Consider the following 14,350-nt stretch of genomic DNA (forward strand, 5'->3'; position numbering starts at 1 on the left):
TAAAAATATTTTTTAATTTATTTAACAAAAAATTAATGTAATTTATAATAGTACCTATATTCAGAAAATGGTTCAAGCATTTTTATTAAAGATTGTAATAAAAAGATGTCTATTTAATAATTAAGTGCAACTTTGGTTGTTCGTCTGACTTACTGTTCGTGCAAAAGGAAGGATGTGGATGTTTTTGCCAAAGTCCGTTTGCAAATGCAAATGATTACCCAAACATACCCTAACAATACCTCGTATTCAGAACTTGATTTTTGGCATTATAATAACCCAAACATTTAATAAAAAATTAGGCTTAAACATATTTAAAGCCTATAATAAATGATGGAATTTTGTTCTGAGTCCCTAATAATTTTTGTGTTGTTTTAAGTACATAATATATTAAATTTTTTATTTTTATTCCTTGGTGTGTTACCCAAATCTTGAATTTACATTAGGTGACAATTAACATAATGAAATGTGTTTCTCATAAATTAAAGTGCTCCTCATGAATTTGATTTTCTTTCAAAACTACCCTCACCATCTCCTTTTATATGTCAAAAATATCCCACCCTTCTCCTTTTATATATATATGACATATCTTTTAAGAGGAAACATATTATATGAGAGTGAAATGATTAAATTTGAATTATATAATCATATATAAAAAATTGAGATTTAATGTCAAAAAGTCACATGACTTCTTAAGGGGTCAAATGACATTAAATGATGATGATCAATATTTTAGTTATACGGATTAGATTTAATTTTCTCACTCTCATATAATATATATTTCTCTCATATGATATGTCCTGTATGTATATAAATGTAAAGATAAACATAAATATGTGATTAATTTTCTAGTCAAAATTCATTCTTAAAAAAAATATTCTAGTCAAAATGAAATAAAACTGAGTAATTAATAAGCCTTATCATGTTGAACCTTGCAACGGATAGAAATCATAATGACTAAACAAATTCATCTATAAATAACACAACATATAATATTATTGTTTTCCAAAAAAACAATAATATTGGACCTTGCCATTTGTGTGATCTAGAATGGCTTTTTTATATATATATATATAAATAAAAATGTGATTAATATTTTAGTCAAAATTCTTTCTTAAAAAAATATTCTAGTCAAAATGAACTAAAAGTGAGTAATTAATAAGCCTTATCTTATTGAACCTTACAAGATAGAAATCCTATTGACTAAACAAATTCATCTATAAATAATACAACATACAACATTATTCTTTTCCTAATAAATTCAATAATATTAGACCTTGCATTTGTGTGATCTAGAATGGCTAATTCAACTATCATTACTTTCAACATAATTCTCTTCTTTGTCCTCATTTCTCAAGGTATGAAACATAAATTTTTATAATTTATTGTTGATAACTTCTCTTATGCTGCATGATGATGTTAGGTTGCAGCCAATGCTCGTTGAAGGATCTCCATGTAGGCCAATTTCTATCAGGAAATATAGTGAACGGAATGCCAGAATGGAATGTGCTTGTCTCCAATTGGTGTCGATGTGTTCAAACAAATGTGATGTTGAATTGCACTGGATTTGAATCCATTGAACCAATAGACCCAAGACTTTTGAAGTTTCAACCATTGCAAGGTGTTTGTCTTGTTAATTCCGGAAAACCTATTGGAAAAGATGTTTTTGAATTCCAATATGCATGGGACGTTCCATTTCCATTTAGTCCCATTTCCTCAGTCATTTCTTGTTCTTAAATGTAAAACCAATGAGTTTTGGCTTTAGCTTAGCTTTGTTTACAAAGCTCGGTAATTCTTCAATAAAATGTGATTTTAAGTACGTTGAGTTTGCTTCACAATTCATTTATGTCATTTTATATTATCTAGAATACAATAACTTGCAACTCATGGGATTGGACCTAGAGGAAGCGGTTAATCTCCCATAAAGTGATGAATCAAGGTTTCAATCTCCAATAGTAGAAGTGTCCATATTTAATGTCCAACTATATTTTGTATAAAATTTCTTATAAAGGAGAAGACGCGTGGAAAAAAAATACAATAACTTGCATTAATAGATCTTGCTCTAAATACTATTAAGGCCACTTAAAACAAAAAAGAACTTTGCCTCCCTAATTATGCAATTTTGTCTACTAGTTTTCTATTAAACATTTAACAAATTTTATTAATTTGGCATTTGATGATGATGTATCAATAATTTGTTACCTTGGAGATATAAAATTGGTTGGATAGTGAACAAGAAAGAGAAGGAGAGAAAAGTAGCGGATTCGATCTTTTTACTAAAACAACTAACAAATTAATTATTAATATTTGTTGAAAAAAAATAATGAGTTACTTTTTTAACGATGGAATTACTAGATTTTATTAAGGCTGATAAACAACAAAAGGATGAGATACATCTTCCAAAATGATCTGGTCCAACTGAATAAGGACCTCCTCGATCAATCCAACAATTATCAAGATAAGGAAAAGCTAGTCATTATGAAATTAGTCGTTGCATAAGTAGTCGTTATAAAACTAATCGTTGCATAAGTAACTGTTATAAAACTAGTTATTGCAAAACTAGTCGTTGTATAATTTGCTATTTAATTTTTCAATTCTCATTCATTCTTGCACGTCTCCTTTAAACAATCTTCTTCTTTCACTCGTTTATGCAATCAATCATTCATACAATGAATCAAAATAATGACTTTGAAAGATTTTGGAAACAAATTGTTTATGGAACACTTGATGACGATAATGATGAACAAATCATGAGCTATTTACGTGCGACACAACAACAAGGGACCACATTTGTAAAGACCATACCAATACCACAAGTTCCTAAAATAAAATTATTTGTAAAATGTCAAGAAGCAGTTAGAAAGGATGTGGAACGAACATTTGATGTGCTTAAATCTCGATTCACAATTATATGTGGTCCATTGTATGCCTAAAATATGAATACAATGAATGATATAATGTTGACATGTATTATATTACATAACATGATTGTTGAAGACGAACGATATACATTTAATGGTAATGTCGATGTTGATTATGATCACGTAGATAATGACATTTCAAATGTTGAAGTGTCTCTTGGTTCTCTTCCTAACTTTGCTACGTACTTGCAAACAAGACCTGTTATGCATTCAAGAGGAATTCATCAACAACTTTAAACTCGCGGGACATACTTGGGAACTTATCGTCACAACAATAATGAAATTTAATTTTTCTTTGGCATTAATGTGTTGCATTTTTTATTATCAAATTATATATTTTTCATTTGCTTAACATTTAGTCATAAATAAAAATTAAATTTATGTTCATTTTCCTATTTCTAAATATTTATAAATTTTTCCTTTCATATTTTATTAAATTTAATTACTTAATTAATTATGTTTAATTTAATAAATATTTAAAAGTGAAGTCAATGTGAGACCTTTTACAAATTATCTAAGATTACAAAATGAGATTTACCACTAAAAAAAAATGAGAGAAATCTTAAATCTTACGTGGTGTGTTATGAGGTTCACAAAAAGGTGATCAAAGATTTCAATTTGATATCTACTAGTAAAAATACTCTAAGAAATGAGAGTGAAATAGTCATTATTTTTACTTAAAAAAAAGAGAAAATGTATGAAACTAAATCTATAAGAAGAGAGGTATTTTTTTATTATAAAAAAGTGATTAACATTCTAGTCAAAATTAATAAGCCTTAATGTTGAATGACCTTGCATATCAGCAGGGGCAGAATCATGGTTTATGGACAGGTGCCTCCGGTTAAAAAATATATATTGAACGTGTACTAATATAATATATCTTTCCACCTTCTTAATTTTTTACAAAAATAATTTTTAATTATATTTTATTTATATTTTAATTGAATTTTAGATTAGTCAAAATTTATTTTTCCTTGATAAATAGGGTTAAGATAAAAAAAAAAATGATCCCCTCTTCTCATCTTTTGCTTTCCTGATTCTCAGCACCATTTCAAACCTCCCAACAATTAAGTTTCTATAAGTTTTATCTATTAAAACTCAAAATACATAAAATAATAAATTGTATGTACTAAAAATGTTTAGCATACGTTACAATTTGAATGGCTTATTTACTTTTTATGGATATATGTTATAGATATACGTTTTTAATTATTATTACTTTTGTTTACATACGTTTTTAATTTTAATTGTTTATTTGCTTTTAAATTGCTTTTTCATTATAATATACTTTAGTGATTTTGTTTCAAATTGCTTTTAGTTCATTTTACCGATAATTCCATTTATTGTTAACTAAATTTTTTCAATATTTGGAATTTGGTAGATAAATTAATTTCTTTTTCATTCTTTAATTTTTTTTAATCTATTTTAGCTTACTCCTGTATAAAAAAATTCACTAAGAAAAAAATGAATAATGTTGATTTTTTATAAGATACAAAACATTTTATTTTTTTATTAAACTAATTTTAGATCATTATTAATAATAAAAATGAATCATTTTTTTATTATTTTGGTTATCATGTGTTTACTTTTTGCTCCCTTAATAACTTTTTCTGGTTCCGTTCTTGAATATATGACAGAAATCATATTGACCAAACAAGTTCATCTATAAACAACACAAACATACAACGTTATTCTTTTCTTAAATAAATTCAAGAACTGTACCTTGTATTTGTGTTATCTGAAATGACTAATTCAACTATCAAGATTTTCAACATAATACTCTTCTTTGTCCTCATTTCTCAAGGGGATGTTTCCTCTCAATGTATAAAACATAAAATCTCTATAAATCGTTTTTCTTAACTTCTATGCTTTATGATGTTAGGCTATAGCCAATGTTCATTAAAGGATATCCATGTAGGTCAATTTCAGTCCGAATATATAATGGAAGGAAAGAAAAAATGGACTGTGCTTGTCAGCAACTGGTGTGGATGTGTTCAAACAATTGTGATGTTGAATTGCACGGGATTTCAATCCTCCGAGCAAATAAACCCCTTACTTTTGAAGGTTTTACATGCAAGGTGTTTATCTTGTTAATGTTGGAAAACCTATTGGAAAAGGATATTGTCGTATTCAACTGTGCTTGGTACAATCTATTTCCATTTCATCCCATTTCCTCAAGTATATCTTGTGCTAAAGCTTGGTACAATCTATTGACGATTTGGGCTATAGCTTGGTTTACAAGCATTGTAATGCTTCAATAAATCGTTGATTTTAAGTATGTTGATTTTGCTTCTTGATTCCTTTGTCATTTTATGTTACCTCTAAATAACTTAACATTAATAGATCTTGCTATAATAAAAACTAAGGCGACCACCAGTTGAACAGTTGAATCGTCAATAAATTAATTGAAACACACCGTTTCACTTTATATATATATATATATATATATATATATATATATATATAATAATAATAATAATAATAATAATAAAATAAAAACAATTCTCCCTTTTGTTTTTAGAGAGTCCTCTCTTCCCCTCTCCTAATTTCTCTTTTTTTTTTCTTTCAATAATCCACCCTCATCTCTCAAAACCTTCCTCTTCTTTCCATTTTTTTTAATCTTTCAACCTTCCAATCATTTTTCTCCATTGTTCCAAAATTCATCAAGTTTATTGTATCCTTGTATCACTCTCAAGCATGGGAAACTGATTGAAGTAAAAGGAAACACTACTCATTTTCTTAAAATTTTTATTTGATCTCTTTAAGGAATGAGTATTTTATAACATAGTTTAATTTAGTTATGGATTATGTGAGAAGGGTTATAAAACTAAGTATTAGGGATTATTGTGATTTCCTCAAAATTCTATGTATGCTAAAGTTGAGAATTTTGTCTAATTTATTGTTCTTTTTATTTTAAATGCTTAAATCCTGTGAAAAATATGGTGGTTGATCCTCCCAACAGCATTGAAAGACATTAATTATATTTTTTTCTTGGTGTGAGTAACTAATCTATTTAGTGGAATTTTTAAATTCTTTAAAGAGAAACAAGTAAACTCTAAAATATATTCTTTTGTGATCTTTGAAATTCTATGAGTACTTGAGAATAAAGTGAGATGCTTATTTTTACTTGATTGAAATTTATTTTGAGATTTTCGGTGAGATATTTAAGAGTGAATATTGGATTATATTTTTATTTTATTTATTGTGAGTTTATGATTTATTGTCGTTCCTTACAACGAAGAGATAATGTAGAGCAAATACTCATAGGCTACAACGATGAAATAATGTAACATATGAGTCGAATACCCATAGTATATATATACTTTCTGTTTGCTCCAACGAAGAGATGATGTAACTATGAGTGTCCGTTTGTTGCAACGAAGAAATAATGTAGTCTATGTGTACATAGTGGAATGAAAGTTTGTTTATAAAATTAATATTCTTGAGTACAAGTTTATATGTAATTGTAAAAGTTTTCAAGGGAGTATACAATAGTTTCTAAAAGTAATTTGTATTTATTTCGCTTTTATTTAATGTCATTTAAATTCTTGTTGAATCTAAAGACTCATGTTATGTTGCATTTTCCTTTCTATTCGCTTTATATTTTATGCTCTCACTAAGTCTTTGTGACTTAGCCCTTATTTCATTTTATTTTTCTCATATACATAGATAGTGGGAGTAGGTGACTTCGTGGGATTTGCTAACTTGAATTTGTTTATCTTTTTAGTAAACCTCCATTATGTTTGATAAAGAGTATTTTTGTAACTCTAGTATAATACAGTTGTAAAAATAAGGGTAGTCATAGATATAAGAAAAATCACTTTATTTTGAAATTTTGATGATCTTATCTTATAGATATGCTTATGGTGTAATAATCATATTTTAAGACATCTTAATGATTAGTATGTATGACCAAAATCCCTATTAGTTAATATATATATATATATATATATATATATATATATATATATATATATATATGATATGTCTTTATAGGTTATTCAATACGAGATTTATTCTATTTTTGGGAGAAATTCTGCCAGATTTTGGGTTACTAGATAGTCCATAAATATTATTTTTTTATCATGTGTGCAGAGAGCAATACATAGATTTATAGATTTACCATATAAATTTTCCTATTTATAGATTTACCATATAAATTTTCCTATTCCATTAAAAATTATTGACTATTTGATTCTCATTATTTTAAAATTTCATTTTTTTTCCCTATTAGTCTTGCTATTGTGACTTTTTCTCTCTCTAGAAAATAATGCTTTCAAATCCTATACAGTAGAAAAATATGATACTTTCATTTGGTAAATATAATTCTCTTTTTTTTCAAAACGTAGAAAATTTCAATTATGCAAACACATGAGAATGATAGAATGCAGAGAGCAATATATATTTTTTCATAATTAGTTATTAGTTTGAAGATTTAATTGTATTTTTTATTCTTTCATGTAGCGTAATTGTGTACTTTCGATCTTCCCATTAATCTTTTTTCAAATATTTAACAAATTTTACTGTTATCACTCTAAATGATGATGTGTTAATATTGTGTTATTTAACACATTTTTTTTTTTTTGTGAATAAAGAGGGCTAACAGCCCAGAAAAAACTAAGGTCCACGTACGGGAAACATGGTAGACTGTATATCAGCCTGATGACATTATAAATAAAAGAAGGAACAACATCATAAACCTTGAAATCATCGAATAAACGTAAACCAAAATATAGAAGTGAGAAATTTCTCACTTGGTAAACAAATTTTTCACTTATATTATTTGGGTAATTTTTTAAGTTTTTCTAATAATTGGGATGAAAAACTCTGTGGTCTTTACTATAAAAATGGGGATTGGAATATTTATTCGTTCTTTTGTTTCCCAACTATGTATATTCGGAGAATGAAATGCATTATTTTTCATAGTATTTTGGAACAGAATAACTAGAAAAAATAAATTTATTAATTTAAGTTTTAATTAAAGGATTTGAAACATTTACTACACTCTTCTATTTATGTTTTACGCACATTTGGAGAATGAAGAAAAATATATATCAATACTAAGTTAATTGATAAATTAAATTTCTTAAAAAATCAATATATATGCAGTGTAAATTTTTATAAATTGAAAATCAAATTAAAAATTATTTTTATTAACTTTTTAAAAGTCAATAACTTTATCACTAATAGTGATAATTAGAGATTGAGTACAGTATTAAAAAACTAGTAACATTGTCAAATGTATATTTATTTATATTTATTCTTTTAAAAATATCACATGAAAATTTATTCTAAACACTATATTATATAATAGATAATAGATAACAGAAAAAAATAGATTATTAACAAATAATAACACTAGAATATTACGTGCCCAATTTTTTCTTTGAAAATGTTAAGCGATATCTCCAACTACAATTCAACTGCAAACTCATAAATCTGAAACAAAAATTCTACACATGGGGCATGATCCTTGTTGGACTAGCCATTTGTCTATGCAGACTGAGTGAAAAAAGTGGCCACATTTGGGAAGTGTCCTCACAAATTCCTCATACTCAAAATCCTGCAGAATATAATTTTAAGATAATGTGGTTAATTTCATTGTGTATGGCAAGGTAATGATAAACTAGTCACCAGAAATACCTGACCAAAAAATGAAGGAAAATTATATACTATACATGTGGGTATCTGTATGTTAAATTCAGAGTTTAGGAACATCTTAAATTTTTTTTTAACTTCTTTTGGTTCTTAAACTCGTGCATTTTCACAGGCTCAGAAAAAAAATTCTCACCTGGAAGCAAATTGAGCAGCATGAGTCGTTGTATAATTTGAACATTTTACTGGAATTAAATTGTTGAACAGGAAGCTTTTGAATGATATTCCAAGCCATCCCTTTGACTGTGATTCCCCTGACAATATCGTCATTGTAAATATCTGATTCTTCTCCGTAAGATGTTGCATGTGCACTGATCTGAAAAAAATAATTTAATCAAAGCTTTGTTATCATATCAAGAACTCTAATGGGGCCTACTGATTTGACATTTATATAAGTTTTGTCTACTTATCCTTACATGACATTGATAGGCTTGTGCAACAGCTGGACATATCCATTCCACAAATATCTTTCCATTTAATAAACTTCTCAACAGGGCAACCTACATATCAACATCAAATTTAAGAGTTCAGAAATGGGAGGATGTTATTGCTAGTTGGCATAAGCCTAAAACATTGATTCTATGATATATATTTTTAGGATTTTTTTGTAAGTTGTTATATTTAGAATATGTTGAGAAAATCTTTTTTTGTTATCTTCATTTCATGTTTCATAAATAATTTCTTAAGTATCACATATGTACTTTATTTAGACTTCATTTCAAGTTTCACTATATTCTAAAATGTTACTTTAATTATTGTAATTTTTAAAACATATCTTTGAGTCAAATATTTGCTTAAACAAACAAAATATGTAAGTAACTTTACCTCAGACCTAACTATTGAATCAGTAATATGCAGAAAGTAGAAACAACTAGAAAAGGCACAGATCAGAGAGCCCTTGGACTTAGACTAGTGAGTGATCAATAGCACAAATGAAAAGTGTGTGTAGCTACTAGCCATTGGTGAAATAATATGATATTATATGAATATATCCTATTGCCAAACCATGGAACTTGAATGAAGTATTACACCTTAGAAAGTGGCTCATCACAAGCAGCAATGTTTGGCAATTCTAGTGCTGCAATGGCCCCTGTGACAGCTCCTTTGCAAGCTCCATCAAGAAAACCAGCTCCTCTTGTATGGCCTTTGATAGCTCCTGCAATTATCCCCATTATGGACCCTCCTGTACCAAAGATCAAACATTACTACTTACAACACCATAGAATGTATTATTTTCCGATGTTTCTATGATAAAGGTTGCATGGAGGAGAAGGAGATCAAGAATGACACTAGAGGAAAACGGTTAAGGAGAATCTAACCATAAATAATATCTCTGAAGATTTAGTCTTTAATTGAGTCCAATAACATTGTGTGATCCATATAACCGAATTCACTTAATGAGATAAGACTTTTTTGTTGTTGTTGCAAGGATTGATGCTAAGCACTAATTATTATCTTATAAAGCAAGGTTGTAAGAATGATATAACTGAATGTTTGATTTAGACCTCAACTTACATGCCTAATTTATGAAGTGTGCAACATAATATAACAATGTGTTAGTTAGCCAGAATTCTCTGAATCAGTAATTTCTCAAGACAAAGGCTAAGATAGCTAGCAATTCAACACATTACCTAGTGCCAGAATGCAAGTAAATTCAGCAATAACAACTTTTATGAAAAGATCAACTGCATAACCGACACTGCCAGCTAAAACCCTCAAAGAAAAAACTTCCTTACACCATGTTGTTGCGCCCATTATCCCAGAAAACCACTTGGTCATAGTTGATGAAAGGATGAGATTGAGAAATACACACTTCAAATTGAAAAGATAAGAAAATGCTAGAGTTATATTGCCTTAAAAATAATGAAGCTACACGGTGGCAATTAAAGGGTGAGAGAAGACACGTTGATTAGCTTTCAAGAAGGTACATATTTGCTGCCAGAATCTGAGGACTATATATAGTATGTAACGGCAAAGCATTGATTACATTTATGCCCCTTTAATGAGTAGATGGAACATCCACATGGTTTTTGAGAAAAAGAGAGGTTACTGCAGGGAGCACTACAAAGTGATCTAGTTGAGCTTTAGTATTCAAAGGCCCACAGGCCCCTCAGTGAATATAGGGTGAGAATGTTAGTCCAATGAGTTAGTGAAAGTGAAGATATCTACAGACACTCCAAATTCCAAAAGCAATATATGCAAAAAGTTTATGAAATAATGTGCAAAGTGTCTTTGCTTACATGGCTCAAATGAGGCCGAGTAACATTCCTGACACCAACCATGAGATAGTTTCTGCATGGATGAGTCTAAAAATTCTACCACTCATGTGAGATTAGTGAGTTAATGACCTAAACTATGTTTGTTTTGCCATATATTTCACTGCACAAGTGACACATGAGATGCTTCTCAAGACGTTGGTGGGAGCTAAGGCACCGGTGAAACAAACATGCACTTAGATTTTCTACTTTTGGGTATAGAAAATCATGTGTTGTGCAAACATCTATTGATGTATTAGACTTCCTATGTGTTTGGATTTTCATTGGATTATCTAGAATTAGGTATGTGGTTTAAAATAAATATATTTATATGCTTGTTTTAATTTTGAAGAATTAATTCTCAATCCAAAAATTAATTTTGAGTTACAAACAATTATGAAATATTTTTTGTGTTTGATAAAAAATATTGTAGTGAATATTACTATTTATTTGCTTTTAAAATAAAAGTATCCAAACATAGCAAAATCAATTTCAACCAAAATTATACTAATGCACAGCCACACACTCCTTTCAAATTACAGATTCAAATAGTTTAACTTTTTCATGGGTCAGGTTCATGTCCCCTCCCTCCAATGCTCTTTGTATCTACCTCTCGAATAGTAGATGATTATTAGCGCTTGAAGTGTCTATAGTTAAGATTTCATTCACTGATGTGATGCTTTTGCCCTTCAATTTAGTCTCTCAACTCATAAGGAATTCGGATGTTTGAGCTGATATTCTAGTTATCAATATGATCACAATCAAGTATGAACCAATATAGCCACTAACAAATTAAGACATGTGAATTTACACTGTCATCAAGAACTTATTTGTGTGATTCGCAAATCTTTCAATATATAACTTGTTCTTCCCAACTATCATTGGGACAATAGAACTAACAAGCTTTTAAGTGAGAATCACCCATGAATTCACAAAGAAAAAAGAGAATGAAAAGATGCAAGGGAGAAAACTCTTAGAAAACCTTAAGAACTATTGATATTTACAACAAAGAAAAAGTAGCGTTCATAAAACAACTTGAGAAAGTCAAGGGGAGTAGGTGAGACCAAATCTAAAAGACCAGGTTAACAAGACCATACTTAATTAGTTGCTCAACTATATGAACCAAACTTACACTAATAGGACATAACACATACTTAATTAGTGCTGAACACAAATAGGGAACTGGGCTGTTTGAACTTTCTTGGGCCTGCCAAGTTGGGCTTGCTGGGTGCAGGCCTAAACACAGAAGTATAAAGTATAAACTATTCCATTAACTCCAAAAAAAACAACAATTAACATTTAAGCACTATGGGCAAAATAGCCGTTAGTTGATCTCTAAAGGGATCTACATCTAATAATTATTTTTCACTATTACCCTGAATTCTAAATCATGATGTGGAATGAAGTTTTGCCTATTAAACCAAGTTTTAGTACTTCACTGGACTCCCCAATTTCTCATTGGACTAATTGAGATTCAAAGTTCAAACCTGTTACATTGAATTTGTTGTGATTCTGTTGTTGTCAATAATTAAATCAATACCAGTTCGAGCTTAGCAAATGCCATCACATGGAGAAATTCAGCAATGCATGTTGGAATTGACTATTTTACTTTTTCCGGTTGTCATTTAATGTCATTTCTTTGTAATATTGGAAACTATGGAATTTCAGTGGCTAATTTTAGGTAGTTTCAACACTTAGGACACCACAGAGAAACAGGATGACAAAACAAGGGCGCTGGAAAGGTGGTTCCTCCTGGTGGATCAATAAAGAATAAGTGATTTAATTGCATTAAATGATGGGTAGATCCGTAGATACATGGCTTTATACTTTTTAGCCTAATAACGTGGGTTTCTCTGTTTATCTACTCTCAATTTATTTGATTTGCTAAAAATATCTTCTCTTCCTCTCAGATTACCTACTCTCAATTTTTTTTATTTAAGAAAAATACTAATGCAGACAAGGGTTAGGTCAGATGTCAATGAATGAAATAAGACTCTTTAGTTTTGACTCCCTTCAGCTAATTTGAATACTGTGTGAGATTTTGATATCTCTAAGTTTATTTTCACAAATTAGGAAAAATCAGTAAATAGATAAAAGATCATAATAATTTTATAAAATTAAACTCATTATTAATTGTCTTGTCTAGAAACAATGCAAGACAACAATAGTTCTAAAAAATGTTACGAGGGGTATATGTAAAAAAAATTAATATTTATTTTAAAATGTTAAAATGATACATATTTTTTCTTCTAACAAAATTTATAATGAAAGAAAGAGTATCAAAATCATTTCCTTTTTAAAGTTCCCTTAATTAAATCCATTATTTCATTAATGATGTGTTTGATTAGGTGCATCATGAGAGGAAGGAATCATAAAAGATAAAAAAAAAAATATATTTCAAATTCTTTTTATCATGATATTGATACGAAATTATTTCATTGAAAATAATAACAAATTTTTATTAGAGATCTTAAACATACATAAAATATATATTTTTCTCTCAACATAATTTATTAACCTAAGATTAAATTAGGATTCAAATTCTAGATTATTTGTTGAAGAACACAAATTCCTACCACTTCATCTGATCGTTATTGGTATTCTTTTTATCCGTTTGATTTATTGAATAAAATAAAGTAAGAGGATGGAAGACAAATAGTGAAACTATACATTGGTACAAAAATAGATAGAAAAGTAAAGGAAGGTTTTGATTTTTGTAAAAAGATCAAATTTGTCTTTAATTTTTTACACTTCTTTTTTTTAAGGATATTTATGTCAGACGTAAAAAAAAAGGATATTTATATCATTTTTCATATACATGTCTTTTCTTTTGTTTTACTTTTTATACAATTAAATAAGAGAAAAATAAATTTTTTAATCTTCATTCCTTTCATTTTATTTCTTATAGAACAACTTAAAAAATCTTTTAACTTTTTGTTTTTATTTCTTTCTTCCTCTTTCTTTTCCTACTATCTCTTCTTTAAACCAAACATACCCTAAGTCAACATAATGCTTTTGCTACTTATATTTATGTTTTAACATTTTCTTTTGGTTTCAAAACTATTGATATTTTACAAATTCAAAATATTATTATATTTTTTTTTACCTTTACCCCTTTTTAACTTAAATAAGGGTGTTTTGGAAAAAAATTGTTGATATGAGTGTTTAGATAAGTTTCCAAGTTTGAGTCTTATGCATAAAAAAAATATGATTAAAAGAGTAAACACACAAAGGTGATGAGATAAGTTTTTTGCCAAAAATTAATAATCAACAATGTCAATAAACACTTCACAACTATAATATTAAAAAAAAGGTCCAAAAATAATAATAGATTACTTCCCTTATATATTTTTAAATTTTTTTATCCGTTGAAATTAAACATGATATTAGAAGATTTATAACAATCACATATCCTGTTCAACCAATTGAATTAGACCCCTTGATAAATATTTCTTTCTCTATATACATATGATCCTTAAATTTGAATAGATATGAAATGAAGGTAGTATTATGCAAGAATAG

The 14,350-nt window shown here is 28.2% G+C and overlaps 2 protein-coding genes across 2 annotated transcripts; one reads left to right on the forward strand and one right to left on the reverse strand.

The window, feature by feature from the left end:
* The first annotated feature begins 1,257 nt into the window (after nucleotides 1–1,257).
* On the forward strand, nucleotides 1,258–1,809 carry LOC114422839. The gene is made up of 2 exons (XM_028389380.1): nucleotides 1,258–1,355; nucleotides 1,421–1,809. Exons 1-2 carry the CDS (start codon nucleotides 1,295–1,297, stop codon nucleotides 1,732–1,734), a joined length of 375 nt encoding a protein of 124 aa, XP_028245181.1. The 5' UTR covers nucleotides 1,258–1,294; the 3' UTR covers nucleotides 1,735–1,809.
* Nucleotides 1,810–8,284: 6,475 nt separating this feature from the next.
* Nucleotides 8,285–10,504, reverse strand: LOC114424600 (NEP1-interacting protein-like 1). Its single transcript, XM_028391467.1, has 5 exons — nucleotides 10,205–10,504; nucleotides 9,605–9,756; nucleotides 8,990–9,073; nucleotides 8,710–8,889; nucleotides 8,285–8,481 (listed from the first exon to the last, which is right to left on the reverse strand). Exons 1-5 carry the CDS (start codon nucleotides 10,350–10,352, stop codon nucleotides 8,350–8,352), a joined length of 696 nt encoding a protein of 231 aa, XP_028247268.1. The 5' UTR covers nucleotides 10,353–10,504; the 3' UTR covers nucleotides 8,285–8,349.
* Between the last annotated feature and the right edge of the window lie 3,846 nt (nucleotides 10,505–14,350).

This window comes from Glycine soja, chromosome 8, assembly GCF_004193775.1.
Source record: "Glycine soja cultivar W05 chromosome 8, ASM419377v2, whole genome shotgun sequence".
Classification (NCBI taxonomy): domain Eukaryota; kingdom Viridiplantae; phylum Streptophyta; class Magnoliopsida; order Fabales; family Fabaceae; genus Glycine; species Glycine soja.